The 19,386-nt window shown below is 44.1% G+C and overlaps 1 protein-coding gene across 4 annotated transcripts in view; it reads left to right on the plus strand.

Annotated features, from left to right (window-relative positions):
* Positions 1-9,853: 9,853 nt before the first annotated feature.
* CPED1 (cadherin like and PC-esterase domain containing 1) overlaps positions 9,854-19,386 on the plus strand; it is a 270,687-nt gene continuing 261,154 nt past the window's right edge. For 2 of the 4 annotated variants that reach the window (XM_045576312.1, XM_045576316.1), the window contains exon 1: positions 10,348-11,051. In XM_045576312.1, coding sequence (XP_045432268.1) covers positions 10,803-11,051 — 249 coding nt within the window. In that variant the 5' untranslated portion in view covers positions 10,348-10,802. Of the gene's footprint in view, positions 9,993-10,347; positions 11,052-19,386 lie in introns of those variants that run through there. The other 2 variants (XM_036425416.2, XM_045576319.1) reach the window with 2 other exon arrangements.

Below are 19,386 nucleotides of genomic sequence, written 5' to 3' on the forward strand. Positions count from 1 at the left end.
TGGATAAAAACATCGGAATTCTGGCTTTATGCCAAGGTATAGGTGTACTAAAAAAGTAAAAAAATAATTCATTGGATTAAATGTTTGCCATTCTACCTGGGTGCTCACTGCTTGAAGTAAGTAGTTTGTCTGTCTGCTATCTGTCTGTCTTTTAGAATGTATGTGTAAATATATGTATGTTTATACGTGTATGTGTATACATATATAAAGTCCTTTGGAGGATGCAAATCTTAGCAAATTTGAGAGACTTAGAGGAGATCATACGCACAAATTGCATGTTTGAGGAGGCAGTAAGTCATAGGAAGACGTGTCTAGATGACACGACTATAGAGATGAGTAAAATAGTTGTCATAAAGCAATCTGTATTGTAAAGAGATATAAGTACACTAGTAACTAAAATACAGTGCAGAATTTAGCAAAAGTACATTTGGTACTGATGCAAGCATTTTCAAATCACTTATAAACAGAGAAAGCTGTGCCCTAGCTGGTTTGGCTCAGTGGATAGAGCATCAGCCTGTGGACCGAAGGGTCCTGGGTTCGATTCTGGTCAAGGGCACATGCCTACTGGGGATGGTTGTGGGCTCCATCCCCAGTAGGGGGCGTGCAGGAGGCAGCTGATCAAGGATTCAAACCATTGATGTTTCTATCCCTCTCCCTTCCTCTCAAATCAATAAAAAAATATTTTTAAAATAAGAGAGAAAGCTGTGAAAAATTAGCCATGTACCCCATTGAAAACTGAAGAGCTACTGAGTGTACAGAAGGTCCTTGAGTAGCATTGTTTCTGTTCAACATCATTTGGTTATAACATTGACAAGAGAAATAAAATGGATTCTCGGGTAGGCCTTTTTCTGTCTGGGTTTTCTCCAAGGATTCCAGTTTCCTCCACATCACAGCGATGTGCACCTGAGGTGACACACTGTCCCAGTCGGAGGTAGTGTCATGGGTGTGAGTGGCCCTGCCATGGAAGGACATCCTGTCCAGATGGGTTCCTCCCTGTACCTTGAGCTACTGGGGTAGGCTCTGGTATCAGTGGGGTGGAAAATCATCTTTTTTTTTAAATGTATTTTATTGATTTTTTACAGAGAGGAAGGGAGAGAGAGAGTTAGAAATATCAATGAGAGAGAGTCATCGATCAGCTGCCTCCTGCACACCCCCCACTGGGGATATGCCTGCAACCAAGACATATGCCCTTGACCAGAATCGAACCCAGAACCTTTCAGTCCCCAAGCCGACTCTATTCATTGAGCCAAACTGGTTTCGGCTTTATTTATTTATTTATTTTAAGTATTTTATTGATTTTTTACAGAGGAAGGGAGAGGGATAGAGAGAAACATCAGCTGTCTCCTGCACATCCCCCACTGGGGATGCACCCACAATCAAGGCACATGCCCTTGACCGGAATCGAACCTGCGACCTTTCAGTCCGCAGACCCATGCTCTATTCACTGAGCCAAACCGGTTTCGGCATCTTCCTTGTTTTCATTAATCTTTAAAAAAAAAAAAAAAAAAAAATCCTCACCCAAGGACATGATTAGAGAGACAGAGAGAAAGATCAATTGGTTACCTTCCACACGCTCCCCAATTGGGGCTCAAACTTGCAACCCAGGTATGTGCCCTGACCAGGCATTAAAGGACAGTCTTTCCGTGGATGGGACAGCGCTCAGCCAACTGAGCCACTCTGATCAGTTTATTAATCTTTCTTAAGTGTATGTATAGTTCATATATATTTCGATGTCTAATATTAGAAGTGTTTTGGGTCCTTAATTAGAAGTTTGGTGATGTTTCTGTAACCAGAAATATGCTGTAAGAACTTAACTTTTAATTGTATCAAGTAACCTGTGGTAAAGTTGATCTGTACTGTCTTTTGCTTAAAATCGCCATTTCCCAGAACCTACTGATGATATAAAATGATGGCCTACTGTATATCCCATTTAAAAAGGCAGTGCCAGGTGTTCTCATATGGGACCTCCGGGTGATGTGTATGCTCAGAAATACCGGGCTAGTGGACACATTTAAATGAAAAGCCTTTAATTTGAAGCATTTGTTTTATTTTGGCTGTTGTTCATCTAGAAACAGTGCAGAATATTTGTCCAATTAAATACATCCAACAAGAAAAGGATAGTAGAAAAATGGGTGTTGAGATGTGCAATGCAGCATCTCATTTCTGTGTGTAAATTGACAAATGCCGTGCCCGAGGGAATCCTGCACCGTCCCTTTTACCCTTTAACTCCATTCCTAGACCTCTGTCAGACCCTGCCGTCCCCAGTCAGCAGCCGCTGGGAAAGGAGAGAAAAATCTTTACTTAAAAAAAGAAAAATTGATTTCAGAGAGGAAGGGAGAGGGAGAGACAGAAATATCAATGCTGAGAATCATTGATCGGCTGCCTCCTGCATACCCCACCCTGGGAATCAAGTCTGCAACTGTGGGCATGCACCCTCACCGGGGATTGAACCATGACCTCCTGATTCATAGGTCGATGCTCAGCCACTGACCCACACCAGCCGGGCTACTTTTTTTTTTCTTTTTTCTGAATGCAAAACTCCATAAAAGGGTTAGTGGCCTTCAATTTAAACTCATAGATTTATACACAAAGTGACTACACAAGTGAAGAGATCTGGAGAGAAGCAACATAGCTGAGCTGAAAGGAAATTCACACGTTTGAATGCATTAGAAACAACAACTGTCTTGGGATTTCTGTTCACTGTCCTCCAGCATCTAAAGAACAAACATGCCCTGACTGCAGATGAGCTTCCGGTGTGTCATTGTAACGGATGGCAGATGCCAACGTCTAAATTTAGGCGAAAGGATGCATGATCCTACACCCGGTATAAGTTAATACTCATGTTTACATAACTATGGGAAAACACATACTCATCACAGTGTAGATACCCTTCTCCTCTGAGGGACAGTGAGGGCTGTAAGGCACTGCACATAGACTTCCGTTAAGTCGTGTGTTTAGTTTACACCACTGAGAGTAACCACATAAACTTGACCCATGTTGTCTTTATTCTTCCTTAAAAAAAAAAAAAAGCTATAAAAGAGATTTCGCTCTGTGAATTTACCACTAAGGCTAATGGTAATATAACAGTATTCTCAAATAATCCTGTATAATACAAGTTATATGTAAATTGACCCTAAGGGCAGAAAGACTAAGAAAGACTCATCGTTACAACGTGCACTGACCACCAGGAGGCAGACACTCAGTGCACTGGTGGTCAGTGCACTCCCACAGGGGGAGCTCCATTCAGCCACAGCACTAAAGATGTCTGACTGACAGCTTAGGCCCGATTCCCCAGGGAGTGTGCCTAAGCCAGCCCATGGACATCCCCTGAGGGGTCCCGGACTGCGAGAGGGCACAGGCCGGGCTGAGGGACACTCCCTCGTCCCCGAGTTCATGAAATTTCATTCACCGGGACTCTAATTGTAAATAAAGGGCATCCTTTATCCTGACAGCAATCGTGATATCTTCATTAATAAGTATTCCGGAGAAGAAACTTGTTTATTTTGGGGTTCCTACTGTTTGCAAATAAATGCAAAATAAATTCTTGAAAATTAGAAGTGTAGCAGAACTTAACCTGGACCTGACTCTCCAAGCTTTATCCTTAGTGAACTTCCACTAAGACAGAAAACCTGTATTTGCCCTTTTGAGGCAATTGAAGTTTTTGGTACTCTTTGGGGCCCAATTCAGAAATGACCACTTTCCTTATCACCTCCCCCAAAATTTGATTTTTCTATTTTGAGTCTCCATGGCATTTATCTCCACCTTAGCTGTGGCTGGAGCAAATATATATTTATCAGCCTCATTTCTGTTTCCTCCTGGGCACATAGCTAAACCTCATTTCTCAGCTCATTTTCAGTTATATGGGTCCATGTGACTGGGCACTGGCCAAAGAATAGACGACAATTTGAAGTTTAGGCCCTCTCCTCCCCCAGAAAAACAAACACCCTCCCACTCTTATTCTTCATCTTCCCGTGGGGTTCAGAGGACCCCAGTGGGGAGCCAAGATTCTAGGGCAGTGGTCTGCAAACTCATTAGTCAACAGAGCCAAATATCAACAGTACAACGATTGAAATTTCTTTTGAGAGAAAAATTTTTTAAACTTAAACTTCTAACACCACATCTTCAAAATAGACTTGTCCAGGCCATGGTATTTTGTGGAAGAGCCACACTCAAGGGGCCAAAGAGCCGCGTGTGGCTCAGGATCTGCCGTTTGCCGACCACTGTTCTAGGGCAGTGTTTCCCAAACTTCTCTCGTGATGAGAATCACCTGGTGGAGTTGATTAAAATACAGATTCCTGAATCCCAACTAAGAAGTGCTAAACTATTAATAGAATTTTTGGGAACATATAGGTAAAATTGTATACTTAACTAACTCATGAGAGAAGTTGGGGAAACACTGTTCTAGGGTATGGAAAGTCTCTAGGTGGAAGTACCCTGGTCCCAGTCCTAATAGAAACTGACAAACATGGGGTGATGAGTGCTGTCATTGTATTGAGTCACTGAGATTTTGAGGTTGTTTGTTAAAGAAGTTACCCAACACTGACCAATGTGTGATATTTTAGTCATTCATGATATTTGTCGTATGTCTTCTGTTTTCCCTGTGCCTAGAATGATGTTTTGGTACAGTAGAGATTCAAGTGGTTCCCAATCTATAAACACCATCTTATGTTCAGTGCGAATGGAAAAGTTCTAAAGTCAGCATCAGATGAAAGGTGATAGGAGCTGAGAAGAGGGCAGGAAGACTGTGGGGGGGGGGGGATACTGGGAGCTTAGTGCCCCGTTATTGACAGGACTTACTTCACAACATCTCCGTTAGCAGCTACAGCTGGATTTTACATCTCCATGGTCAAGAGCCTCTTGAAAGAGGAGAGCTTTTTTCCTGTAGGAAATCAAGAGGGCCCAGAATCTGAAGCTTTCACCTTCCTCCAGGTTGTAATAGAGAGGAAATCTGTGTCAAAATGCATCCTTAGAAGCATAACTTTGAAGCCTCTGGTGACATCTGAGATCTAGTGATCACTGAAGCCGATACTCAAAGAGGAGGAATTTTATGAAGAAGCTGATACTTTCCCAAAGTTCCTGATCCCACACTGAAATCCTCTCTGTTATGGACATTTTTATTACTCTACTGCAAATCATAAAATAAAAATTTGAAAATGCCTTCTTCAAACAACGGTTATTAAATGCATCCTCTCTCTCTATCCCCACTCCATATCAAATGCTGAGTTGAAACATGTGCGAGAGAAGAGCATATTTTGTGTTGGAGAGTGCTGTCACTCTATTGTCCCAGGTTGCTGCTGCTAACATACCATCTCTTGGACGCCAAAATGATTTAGTGGAAGGGTTACTTCCTGAAACCATATGCACAAAAGCATTCACTCGGATTCTCTGCCAGAATCCACGGGTTCGTACTTCTGTGTATTTATCCTCCCACTTTCCACACTGAACCACTTACTCTCTCTTCATTCTTCCTTGATCTGTCACCCTCATGCTCTCACACATGCTTCCATTACCTGCACTTGTAGCCTCTCGTACAAACCACTGCCACTCCAGCCTCGTTCTCACTCTTCAAAACGAGCATCTGCCACCCACCTCCATTTCACAAAGCAAAAGCAAGAGATCTAACACTGCTCATGTTTGCTTTTGTTGCATCTGTGTTCCAAAAAGCCATTGTATTGATCACGAGGGGCCTGGTGCATGAAATTCGTGCATGGGTGTGGTCGCTGGTGCTGGCCAGCGACTGAAGCATGAGTGTCGCGTGGAAGAGCAGGTCCCAGCTGACCTCTGGGCCCTGGGCAGCACCTAGGCCCCAGGCTCCCACCTGAGTCACAGCGTCTGAATCCCCACATGGAGATGAACGCAGCTGGATGCTGTGGGCCAGGGTGCAAGATGGGCCTCTTGGCCACCCAGCGGTGCCGCATGGAAGCCAAGCATTCAGCATGCTCTCTCCCAGCTGGCTTTGCAGTCTGGCTCCTGAGTGAACCCACAGGGAGCCCAACCAGCCCCCATGGTCCTGGCAGCTGTGCCTCTGGTCACCCAGAAGAGGCTGTGCAGGGTCGGGTGGGTTTCTAGTGGGCGCCAGCACCTGTGCACGGGAGCTTCTCTGGTGCTCAAGCCCTGGTGTTCCAGGGGAGCGTAGCAGGGGGAGTAAGACTGAGCTCAGCAGACATCCCACATTCTCACTGCACCTCCGTCCCCATCACCCCCACCCCCAGAGCCAGAAAGAGGTCACAGCACCACCACCCCTCCCCCCGCCTGGGTGTTGCAGGACAGGACATTGGTTGCCACCACCCATCCCCAGCTCCCCATTCCAGCTTGGGGCCTAGCCCAGATCCAGCAATCAAAGCCTGCCAGCTGCAGGTTGCCATCTGTGGGGCAATCTGTCATGGCTGGGCTCCCCACCCAGTTCCCTCAGCACCTGGAAGCCAGGCAGCTACCCACCCCCTGCCGCTGCTGCAGGTCTCCATCTGTGGGGTGATCAGCGGGGCAATCAGGCCCCCACTCACACCCGCCTTGTCCTGGTACCTACTGCTCACCTGCTGCAGTCCTGCTCTCATCAATGCCCACTGGCTGGCAGCACCTCCATTGCTGCCCTCTGCCAGCACTGCATCACTGGCACATGCCTGGTGGTCAGCACACATCATAGAGAGTGGTTAAACTCCCAGTCAAATGACCATCCCAGGGGACAATTTGCATATTAGACTTATATTATACTAGAGGCCCAGTGCATAAAATTGATGCACAGGATAGGAAAGTATCCCTCAGCCCAGTCTGCACCCTCTCCAATCTGGGTCCCCACGAGGGATGTCTGACTGCCCCTTTAGGCCCAATTCTACAGGGACTGGTGGCTCCCAACTGCTCCCCTGCCTGCCTTCCTGATTGCCCCTAACTGCTTCTTCCTGCCAGCCTGATCACCCCCTAACCATTCCCCTGCCAGCCTGATTGATGCTTAACTGCTCCCCTGCCAGCCTATTTATCCTAATGGCCCTCCCCTGCATGTCTATCTGGTCACCCCTGACTGCTCTCCCCTGCAGGTCTGGTCATCCCTAACTGCTCTCCCCTGCAGGCCTGGGCGCCCCCACCCCCATTGCCCCCAACTTCCCTCCTCTGCCAGCCTGGTCACCCCTAACTGCCCTCCCCTACTGGCCTGATCACCAGCAACTGCCCTCCCTTGCAGGCCATCTTGTGACAGCCATCTTGTGTCCACATGGGGGTCAGTCATCTTTGACCACATCCAGGCAGACATCTTGTGTGTTGGAATGATAATCAATTTTCATATTATTAGTTTATTAGATAGGATAGAGGTCTGGTGTATGGGTGGGGGCTGGCTGGTTTGCCCTGAAAGGTGTCTTGGATCAGGGTGAGGGTTCCCTTGGGGTGTGGGGTGGCCTGGGAGAGGGGCCTGTTGTGGTTTTCAGGCTGGCCATGCTCCCGGTGACTCAAGGAGAGGCCCTGGCATCTGGGATTTATTTATCTTCTATAATTGAAACTTTGTAGCCTTAAGTGGAGGCTAAGGCAGGTCAGAGCAGGTGGAAAGCTTGGCTTCCTTCACTGCTGGTGAAACCCAAACCTCCTGCTCTCTTCAGGGCTACAGCCATCTTGGTTGGATTGATTTGCATACTCCTGATTGGTTGGTGGGTGTGGCTCTGGGTGTATCAGAGGTACAGTCAATTTGCATGTTACTTTTTATTAGATAGGATAGGGTTATCTGTTCATGTGTTTGACACACACACACACACACACACACACACACACACAAGCTCAAACTCAGGACCCCAGACATTACAGACATGCATTCAGCATGTTGCATTCTTCCAACAAATGTGCAGAATGGTTAGGTGAGTTTCACACATTATTTCATCTAGTTATGCCAATAACACTTCAAAGGAGGCATGAGTATCCTCATTTCATAAATCACATGCTTGAAAACAGTTGATAAAGAGCAACATGATCCATATTCAGGTTGGGTTAACTTCAATATCAAATGCTATTTATGGATTCCCTTAGTTGGGTTCTACTTTTTGCTGTAACTTCTTTCCACTTTTTCTTTCCACCATCCCACTCTAACTAAACCTTTTCTATCAGACATCCCTTTGTCTACTAGCTTCTCCTTCAGACTATTGGTAAAATAGGAAATTGGGTTTTTCAATCTGCTGGCATCATTTCTAGAATGCTAATTTCCCACCTTCTTTTTTAACTCCTGTTTTCTGAAGTCTAGTTCCAAAATTATCTATGCTGCTATTTTTCACTTCCCCTAGTTCAGTGGTTGGCAAACTCATTAGTCAACAGAGCCACAGTTTGCTGACCACTGTCCTAGTCCAAAAGGCAATATGATTTTAGTATCTGCTTTATGCTCTCTTTTGTATCCTGAACTCACCAATTTAACAATGCACACAAATGACCCTTGATATTCCTCAAATCCTTGGTTTTCCAGACTTTTTGACTTAATAGAACTGCACCTGTCCATTCCTTTCACCTAGTAAGTAACTTTGTCACCCCCTGGACCTCATCAATACAGAACAACTCCAGCTTAGAGATCTCATAATTCCTACAATGTATCCAATCACAGTGCATCCACCAAAACTAGATCTTCCAAAACTCATTGTTTAGCCATTTCTTCTACAAAACCTTTGGCTTACTAAAGTCAAGTGTCATTTCATTTTTCTCTGTTCCTCCATTTGTCATGGGATTGACGAGTCTGGCTGTATAAATTAGTATTAAACACACTGGAGGAAATATATGCAAGGACATGGAATAAGTCTAGATTTAGTGTGAATATGTATTCTCTAAAATTTTAATTTTTTATAACCATGTTAACATAGTTTCCTATCTGTAGATGTCCATTCTACAGTAGCTGGGCACCCCTAGGGGGCGCCCTGCATTACAAAATCCAACTGACAGGACCGTGCCTAAGGCGTGGAATCACTCTGGGGGTGTGGCCTCACAGGGAACCTCAGCCCCCAACAATGACTTGGAGTTAGAAACAGGCTACAGCATCTATTTAGATTCAGAGCCTTTGGAGACTGTCTGTTGTGAGCCTAAACCGCAGATTTCGAAAAGCGAGGGCAGGGAGTGGTGAGCACCAAGCACAAGACAGATGGCTTTCTCCTTGAAGTCCCCTTCGCTGACTCAGCACCCGGGGAGGGAGCCTGCAGAGAGCCTGGCTGGGAGTGTCTTTGGGGCGGCCTGTGGAGCAGCAGTAGCCGGAGTTGGATATGGACAAAGCTTCTGTGTACCATTCCTACTGAGCAAAAGTTACCCAGTACCCGCTCCCATCAGCTCCTCATAAGACGCGTCAGCAATTAGCCTTCGGAGGCCTCGGGCATTCGTCCAGGACAGGACTGCTAACAACAACTGTGAATGAGTCAGGTACCAAGCAGAAAGCTCGGTTGTTCTGTGCTGTTCCAAGGTCCAGACAGGAGTTGTGCCCACTTAACCCCAAAAGAGGGGACCACACCCCCCCTCAGTGAAGATCCTCGACGTTTGTCATCAGTGGACGGAGGACTATTGTTGCACCATTCATTGTCTTGGGAAAGATAAATTACCTAGGGCAAGGAGCATCAATTGTGCAGTTAATTGCTGCAGCTCTGCGTTTGGGGGGAATGAGCACCGACGCCCCTAGTCTGTGGATGCTCCCCCTGGTCTGATCCAGAGCTGAGCGCGGCTCCGAGCTGCCCCGGGGCCGGAGGCGCCGGGAGAGGAGCCCCGCCCCGCTGTCCACGCCCCGCGCCCCGCTCCCGGCTCCCGGCTCCCGGCTCCCCGCGCCCTGTTCCCAGGCCTCCAGGCTGCGGGGTGCGGGCTGCGGGGTTGCGGACTGAGGGTGCGGGGTGAGGGTCGAGCTCCCCGCGGGGGGGAGGGGGGGAGCGGAGGACGAAAGGCGCGCGGTCAGATGAATGGGAGTCACAGGACGGGGTGTTTCCTTCCCAGTGCCTCCGATCAACACTCCATTAGGGACGCGTGGAAACTTTTTTTCTGGCCGAAAGGATGAATACCGAGTAAGTACACAGAACTTTGCACTTGAAACGGAATGCCCCAAAGCAACAGGCGAAAACCCCAGCAGGAACCCTGCCCGTGCGACCCGTGGATTCCGTGTTCATGTCCAAAGACACAGGCGCTTGCAGGGAAGGGGAGATTTGAAACCGAATGAAGGGAAGCAGTTGAGGAACTTGGAAGGCGGAGAGCGGGGCAGCTTCTAAAGCTGGAGGAGAACTGGGGACCTGCTGAGGCCGGCTGGCCCGCCCCCTTCCGCCCCCCTCCGCTCCCCTCCGCCCCCCTCTAGTCCCCTCCACCCCCCTCTGCCCCCCTCCACCCCCTCCACCCCACCCCCCCCCCCGCTGCGCCACGGGGCGCTTTGCGTTTTAACGGATCGTGCTCTTCGGAGCTGTTTTGAGGTCCCAGATGCACCCTGGGGTGCCTTCTCTTCCCCTGGGATGTCGTCCCTGTGAGCTGGAGGACGTTGTGGAAATAAGGCATCGCCGGAAGCAACAGTTGGGTTATTGGTTACAACTATGATGACCTGGATGCCCTTTTAAAACCGCTATTATTTAACCCAGGCCAGCCCACTTATTCATTTATTTATTTATTTTTAAACTGTCATCCATGGAAAGGCGCTTCGTAACCGTCTCCGACTCCCGGGACCTCTAACTCTTTGGCGTGGCTCTTCGGAAAGTTCCTGAGCGGGATGGAGCAATCGCCCCCTAAGCGGCGGGGAAGGGAGGCGGACGTGTCCCCTTCATGCTGACGAGAAGGAGCTGCTATGACTTTTCCGGCGACGCGGACCGGGGCCGAGCGCAGCTGAGCCGGTCATGGTCTGCCGTCCGGGCTTCCTCTGTCGCCGGCGACGTGGCCCGCGGCCCTTCGTGGTGGGCTTGGCGGTGGCCCTCTGCCTCTTCTACCAGAGCCTGACGCTCCGGGGGACCAGGAGGCCCGCAGCCCTCGCGCCCGGGGCTGCCCCCGGCTCACCCCCCGACCCCAAGGCCAGCGGATGCCAGAGGAGATGGTCCGGGGACCAAGGGTGCTTCTTCCTCTCTGGCGATGCCCGGGAAATCAGAACGGTAAGGCAGCCAGAAAGCGTAACCTTGACATTTTCTGCCTCGCTCCGTCCTGTCTGCAACACTAAAATTAACTTGCAGGAGTTCTGAAAGAGGTCCAGGGTGTACCCAGCCCAGAGAGTGACCTCATGACAGCCAAGCACATGCGGCTCCAACTTCTCTTTTATTCCCAGAAAGTCCTGGCCATTTACTTTCTCTCTGAGGGTTTCACTTCATTCCAGCTGGATGAAGTAGGCAGTTTGGAGGAGGTGGGAGTGGTCTGAGTGCTTTGGAAAACTTCAGGATGCGAATAGAATGGAGGAATTAAAGTTTAGGGACATAAATAAAGATCCCTAAAAGTTGATAAACACTAAGTGTTTCTTTCTTCAAGGCAGCCAGACCACTCCAGACTCAAAGATACTACCAGATTTCATTTTGTAATAGGTTAAATCCATTTTTTGTTGGTGAACACATTTCTAGAGCAAGTAGTTATTTCTGAAGCATTTAAAAGGAAATTACAATAGGGTTCTGCGAAAGAATTGATACACTGCATTGCATTGCTTATAGAATTTGGAAAATGTAGATTATCCTGTATTTATATTCTGCTAATTAACTTTATTAATCTCACTTGTTAAGTGTTAGAGAAAACACAAGACACATGAAAACGCTCCAATTCCTATTTTAAAATACCACCCCTCTTTATGCCTGTCAGTGAAATGATATTTAAAATAGTCCAGTCTAAAAAAATAAAAGAAAAGAAAAATAAAACACACAGACAAAATTCACAGTAGCAAAGTCAATGATTTCTATGCTACAGCAGGTATTGTAGCAAGATGATTTAGCAATCTGTAAACTAACAGCTTATTTCTGCAGTAAATTCTATGATCATGGTTATTGTTTGGAGCAGAATTTCTTGTTAAATACCAAACAGTACTTTTACCATTATCGCTAACACCTCCAGCACCAGTACCATCTTGTTTTTAAAAACTCTTTATGGATTTCACATGGGACTCAACCCCGTGAGAGAGCTAAGGCAGGTATGAGTGCCATTATTTTACAGGCGGGATGACTGATGCTCCCAGATGTTCAGGCAGGACACTGGGCCAGCATTCTGACAAGGTCCATCTAACCGGTTCCTACCGCAAGGCTGATGCTCTAAATAAAAATAAGTTCAAAGATCTAATAGTAATTTGTGAAAGCACAACTCTAAGAACTTACTGAAATACAAAATGATATTAGGTTAGAATGAAGAAAATTTGAAAACTTTTAAATGAATGACTTATTTTATCAATAATGTCAAGAAGCATCTTGACCAAGAAATATGTTATGCAAAAAATAGCAGATAAGTAAGTTAACTAGAAACACATTCTAGATGAACATCAGTTCCAAGTGAGAATCAATTATTAAATACTCTAAAGCAGTGGTCGCCAAACTCATTAGTCAACAGAGCCAAATATCAACAGTACAATGATTGAAATTTCTTTTCAGAGCCAATTTTTTTAAAACTTAAACTTTTTCTAATGCCACTTTTTCAAAATAGACTCGCCCAGGCCATGGTATTTTGCAGAAGAGCCACACTCAAGGGGCCAAAGAGCCACATGTGGCTTGCCAGCCACAGTTTGCTGACTATGGCTCTAAAGTAATGGGAGAATGTATATTTTTGTTTATTAATAATAGCATTAACTTAACTCGTGTAATTTTTTTTTTTTTTCACATCAAACTTATCATGGGTGTAAACTGTGACTTTAAAAGTCACTTCTTGTTTGGTTCTAATATTATTAAATATAATTTCTTTAAAAATAGTTGAGATGGTTTTGCTCCTTAAGTACCTAAAACTTTTGCTGAGAAATTTGGACAAAAAAGGTTTTCATTCATTAAGTTAACAGTCCTTTTTACTCCCTACTTGCTTTTACATGTATCCTGCTTTTGTCTGTAACTTAGGCATATGTTAACTGTTATTTCTAAGCTGTCTCAGAAAAATTCATTTCACTTTGGATTTTTTTTGGCTGCTTGCATAAAACATTCACTCTAGAATTTTTCTTCACAAAAAATTACAAACACACGATGATTTTTTTCAAATTGTTGATATTTGTTATTTTGTCAATCATAAAATTTTATTATTTTGTTAATTTGATAGTGTTAATCCTAAAGTATTCTAAATTCACAATTCCAGTCCAGAAATCCAATAGATATGAACTCTAAATTTCCAAACACTTGCCATGTGCCTCTGTTTTTAACTTAACTTGTGCCAGCCATTGGTTTAGAGCCATTCTCTGTAGATATAGAAAGAAAGCTAGAGAGAGCATATTATGTGGCAGTTAGTTTAAGTCAGACATAAATTAGTTATTCTTATAGTATCTGATCCAAAAGAGAATTGAATAATAATCCAGTTTTAAATATTCATATTCTTTCAAATAGCTTAATTGAAAAAAGAAATGTCTTTGGGGTCAACATATAGATTATTCTCAAATACAGCTACTTATGAAATTTATTTAAAAATAATTAACCCTCTCCAGTTTGGCTCAGTGGATAGAACATTGTCCTGTGAATTGAAGGGTCCTAATTTGATTCCAGTCAAGGGCACATGCCTGGGTTGTGGGCTCAATCCCTAGTGGGGGCCGTGCTGGAGGCAGCCAATCAATGATTCTCTCTCATCATTGATGTTTCTATTGCGCCCTCTCCCTCTCTCTTCCTCTTTGAAAAAAAAAAAAAATATATATATATATATATATATATATATATATATATATATATATATATATATATATATATATTTTTTTTTTTTAATGACCGATGAGAGCTTGGCTGGTGTTGCCAAGTGGTTAGAGCATTGGCCCTTCCACCAAAAGGTCTCAGGTTCGATTCCCACCAAGGGCATGAACCTGAGTTATGAGTTCATTCCTTGTCTCCACCCACTGGGGCACATATGGGAGGCAGTTAGTCTATATGTCTCTCTCACATCAATTTTTCTCTCTTTCTCTCTCTCTCTCTCTCTCTCTCTCTCTCTCTCTCTCTCTCTCTCTCTATTCTTCTCTTTCTTTTCCTCTCTCCTTCCTTTCCTCTCTCCCTGCCTACCACTGTCTGAAAAAGCAAAGAAAAAATATCCTCAAGTGAGGATTATAAAAAAACAAAATATTGATGAGATACTACATAGATTTTTCTTAAGACTAAAATATAGCTTTTAGGCCTTTTGTAGAAGCATTGATTCTATCTATAAAATTTGGGATTTGCCCTGGCTGATTTTGCTCAGTGGATAGAGCATCGGCCTGAAGACTGAAGGGTCCTGGGTTCAATTCCAGTCAAGGGCACATGCCCAGGATGCAGGCTTGATCCCCAGTGGGGGGCATGTGGGATGTAGCCAATCAATAATTCTCTCATCATTGATGCTTATCTCTCTCTCCCTCCCTTCCTCTCTGATTAAAATAATAATAATAAATTTTAAAAAATGGGGATTTGTTTTTACTTTGATCGGCATACCAAAATATGCATGCTGCTAGGGCTTTCCCTTACTTGTGTTTATCCATCTTTAAGTGATTTTTAAAGTTACTTAAAGCAGCTGGCTTTGACCTGAGGTTCATGGATTCCAGAAAGAATTTGGATGCATGAGCTGTCTACCAAGCTTATGCACTTTATGGAAATGTTGTATGTATGTGTATGTGTCTGTGCAATTCTCTGGGAAAAATCATAATTCGCTATTCAGACCTAAAGAAATACTAAGAAACATGACACATGCTAGCCCTGACCGGTGTGGCTCAGTTGTTAGAGCGTTGGCCTGCCGACTGAAGGGTCCCAGGTTCAATCCCAGTCAAGGGCATGTACACTGGTTGCGGGCACATCCCCAGTAGGAGGAGTTCAGGAGGCAGCTGATCGATGTTTCTTTCTCATTAATGCTTCTAACTCTCTGTCCCTCTCCCTTCCTCTCTGTAAAAAATCAATAAAATATATTTAAAAAAAACATGACACATGCTTAAAAAATAATACATTTAAACTTTAAACTAACTGCCCATCCAGAAAGTGGCAGTTGCATCTGGATTTATAAATCTACAAAAGGAAAAAAAAATTCTTAAAAGAATCTACCTGAGGACATTTGAAAAAACTGATTTGATGACTGCTGTGGAGTCTGCAGGAATACACGTTCAGAAACCAAAGATACTCACAGACTATTTTCTTGAATCATCGTTTTCATACTTTCATGAATGAGCAATGAGTATGTCCCAGTCTTTTGTGCTATACCAGCCTAGGCACAGAGGGTTAAATATTTGTAGTATAAAATATTTAAAGGTGGGTGACTGACTGTTCCCTTCACATCTTTACGACTGGGATCTGGTTCAATGTCTAACACTGGTTCCAGTACAGATTGAGATCATGGTATAGTGTATGCCAACTTTCCATAGCAAGGAAGTACTCTCTCTCTTGCTGGCCAACTTTTCATTCTTTTTTTTCGATTTTAACTCCCTAAGCACATACACTTTTTGTCATTTCATAGTTGTTTGAACTTTAGCTGGTAATTTGTTGTGCCTTAAATTTATTTCAATTTAATATATAAACTGAAGACGATTTTAGTTGTCTTCATTGAGATACATCACTCAATAGATTTTTTTTGTTTGTTTTTTGGAATCTAACACTTCAATATGTCATAACACAGGAACACATTAATTACAAACAGACACAATGGGGAAAATCGCCTTAATGTGGGCTCCTTGAATGGAAACTTTGCTATCTGGGGACTCCATCTGTACTCACCATAGCCATGTGTTTCTGATTATCTCCTCTGATATTCCGCAAGGAGAATGACTGCTTCCTTGTTGCTTGACTGTTCGTTCACCATTTCTTCTTGACTTTTCATTCTCCTTCAGGGACTGCAACTGTTCTTTGCAACTACTCTTTCCAGTATTCAAACATAGCCCAATGCAAATAAAAGAATGTTCTCATTGCAAGTATGTTTTTGTTTGTGCTTCTAATAACGTGCTTCAAATATTGATATCTCCTAAGATATTGAACATGGAAAAATGTCTCAAAATTACTTGTTTAGATCAGGTTTTCTAGAAACAGAAGCAGTGGCGCGGAGTTCATGTTAACACCTTATTGAACGGTGTAATCCCAGGACACTAAAGTGGGGAGCAGAAAGGAAGGGGGAGAGCACACAGAAATGGGTGCATTATTGGGAGACTTTTCCAGAGAGGCTGTATTAAACTACTGCATCTCAGTACTGGCACTGGGGGAAGTGGGCAAGAAGGGTTAGTAATATATCTCTTAACTTTTCCCCTTTCTGCCTTTCATTGGCTAGACACGAGTTTGCCCCATCCTCCTTCCCAGTATTAGATGGACTCTCTGGGCAGCCATGGGGGAGCCAGGGCCTCAGTGGGTGCAGACCTGCTAGGGCAGAGATGGACCGCTCCCTCCTTTTCAACCAGTACTGTTTGTAAGAACTCCCAGGTCTGTGTCCACAGCTTAGCACAGCTATGGCCTGAGTATTGCCCACTGGAGAAGTTCGGGAAGCAAGGTGATCCAGTGCCCGATACTAGAGTCGGACAGTAGTCATGTTAATTTGCTTTCTGAAATGCATAGAAAATGTCAAAACGTGCTCTTACTCCTGGGAAATGGCATCACTTTCCTCAAGTGAAATGATCTGAAATTACCTGTCTGTAATTACCTCACTGAGAATCCTCCTCTTTCTCCTCCTCACCCCATTCATTCACTAATTTATTGATTCATTTTTCCACACTCATTACGTAAATATTTGTGGAATAGTTTGGAGGTGCATGAGTATATTTATGTTGTAGAGAGAATACTCCAGCATGGACTAGAATGGATAGAATTGAAGGTAGGCAGAGCAGCTGGGAGGCAATTTCAAATCTTACTGTCCTTCTGTTCTGGAACATGATCTTTCTACCTTTTCCAGAACTGATCCCAGAGGTAGTCTCTACTAGTTACAATTTTGACTATTCATACCTCTCTATCAGACCAGCCTTCTGAGCAGAAATATGCTCAGAACTGAGAAAACAAGCTGTCCCTGCCCCTGGCACCCACCTCACCCAGTGTGCGCCTTCTCTCTCCCTTCCTTCAGGGATACTGTAGGCGGTTCCCTCTAGGTGTCCTGGCCTCCCCAACCCATTCCGTACCCTTTTCCATTGGTATTTTTCCTACTGAACCATCCAGCCCTCTTGATGAGTCCTTGGCTACCAAATCAAATAATTTCTTTTCAACCCACATCTTCCTTCTCTGAAGAGTTTTACACCGTTGTGTACAGCTTGTTCTCCAAACTTCCCCTTTGAGTTTTGTGACATGCAGGGTTACTCTCTGACCAATATGAGTAACTTGTGGTCTCCTTTCGGGTTCATTTACTCCGATGCTAAAAGACATTCCCACATTTAATTTATTGTCTTGTTTTTTACTGTGCCCTTTGGTATTTCAATCAACTTTGCATATTGCTCATATTCACCCTTGTACAGATAACCTAGCATGTATATTTCTAGCTTAGCTTTCACTCTTGAACCTCCAAACCTGCGTCTCCAATTTCTCTTGCAATCTTTTATTGAGGAGTGACAAGAACTATGAAAACTCAAATAATTTTCTCTCAAAATGTTCATGCCCACGTCAATGACTATTATTGACCTTCTATTTCCAGGAATAGCACTACCCCTCCCCCATTTCCCTGGATGCATAGGTTTTAAAACTCAGTTATATTCGATAGTTACTACTCTTTCTCCATAACTTGCCCATCACCTAATCTGTCTGGCCTGTCACTGATCTGCCTGGACAGCTCCAAGTTAGAAAGGTGCCATTTTTCAGATTTCTTTTTTAAAATTGTTACCTATTGAAAGTTTTTAAGTTGAGGTAAGAAACAAATTATAAAATTTATCCCCTTCACCATTTTAAGACTACAGTTCAGTAGGACTATTTATAGTTACACTGTTATGTAAAGACCACAATATCCTTGCTTTGTTCACAGCCCTTATTTGGGACCATTTGTTTCAGCCCCACTCAATGTGTCTGTCTGCTTCTCCCTCGCTTCTGACCCATACCTAGATTTCCTCTGTGTAGTTTATATGTTACCTCTTCTTGCTCTGACTTTGAGCTTCTCTCCGAGACCATGATTTGCCTCTGGCCCTTCATCATACTGAGGGACCTTAGTAAGTATCACCTTTGCACAAGCCTTATGGCCATGTAAAGAGTGGAATTTACTCTTGAATCCAGAGAATAACTAATCAATATTTCAAAATATTAGAGTCTACAATCTCTACTCTGTGCCCTCATTGTCACCAACCTAGACTATTTCAGTAGTCTAACTAGTTACTCCTCAATCTACCTTCACATTCGAAGCCATCTATGCACGACTCCTCCAATATCGCTCCTGAAAAGCCTTCAGTGGTTGCTATGGCAGCCGTAGGAGGCAGCATAGTTCAGCACCTGAGCTCTGGAGTCAAATGAATAGCACTGTTTTCTCATGACCTTGGGCACAGCTCTTGACCTCTTTAGGGTTTTGTTTTCTTGCCTGCAAGTGGGTATATTGTCCCCTACCTTACTAGGCTAATGTGAGGCTTAAATGAAATAAGTCCCGTGAAGCCCTTAAAGTGTCTGGCAGATAGAGAGTGCTCATTGACTGTTATGTGTCAGAATAATTATTATTTAGCTTTTCCATTTGCCTCAGTTTGTTTATTAGATCCCACACACCAAGAGGTCACAGGTTTGATTCCTGATCGGGGCCAGGTTTGGAGCTTGATCCTCATAGGGGGCATGGAAGAGGCAGCCAATCAATGTTTTTCTCTCGCCCATGTTTCTATCTCTCCCTCTCTCCTTCCTCCCTCTCTCTGAAATCAATAAAACATATTTTTTCAAAAAATAATTATTTAACCCCTTGAAGATTTACTCATTTACTCATTCCCTAAAGACTCTAAACTCTGGCCTTCACAAAGCAGGAAGCAATAAGCAATTGTTGAAATGCACATAAGCACTCGGGCAAGCGAGCCCGAGATGAAAGCCTTGTTAGGTTTCTCTGCTCGTTTGCCAGCCTCTAATTAATGCCTTTTCACAGGAAAATGAACTGTTAGAACCAAGATGATATGTCACTGCAGAGTCAGGTCTGCTTGTTGTGGGTCAGGTCTTCAGTTTGGGCTGAATTCCTTTTTTTTAAGTTTGTGATATTGGGATAAATAAGATGCTATACCTGGGGATGTAGAAAGATGAGTTAGGTGGCAGGAGGGGAAAAGGTTGAAATCTTGGACCTTGAACAAATGTGTATGCAGGGTTGGGCAAAAGTATGTTTATAGTTGTGAGTGCACAAAACACAGTTTATTCTTGTACTATCATTTACTAATTATAATATTGTGTGTTTTTAAAAAAATATATTTTATTGATT

Source organism: Pipistrellus kuhlii, unplaced genomic scaffold, assembly GCF_014108245.1.
Source record: "Pipistrellus kuhlii isolate mPipKuh1 unplaced genomic scaffold, mPipKuh1.p scaffold_m20_p_10, whole genome shotgun sequence".
NCBI classification, from domain to species: domain Eukaryota; kingdom Metazoa; phylum Chordata; class Mammalia; order Chiroptera; family Vespertilionidae; genus Pipistrellus; species Pipistrellus kuhlii.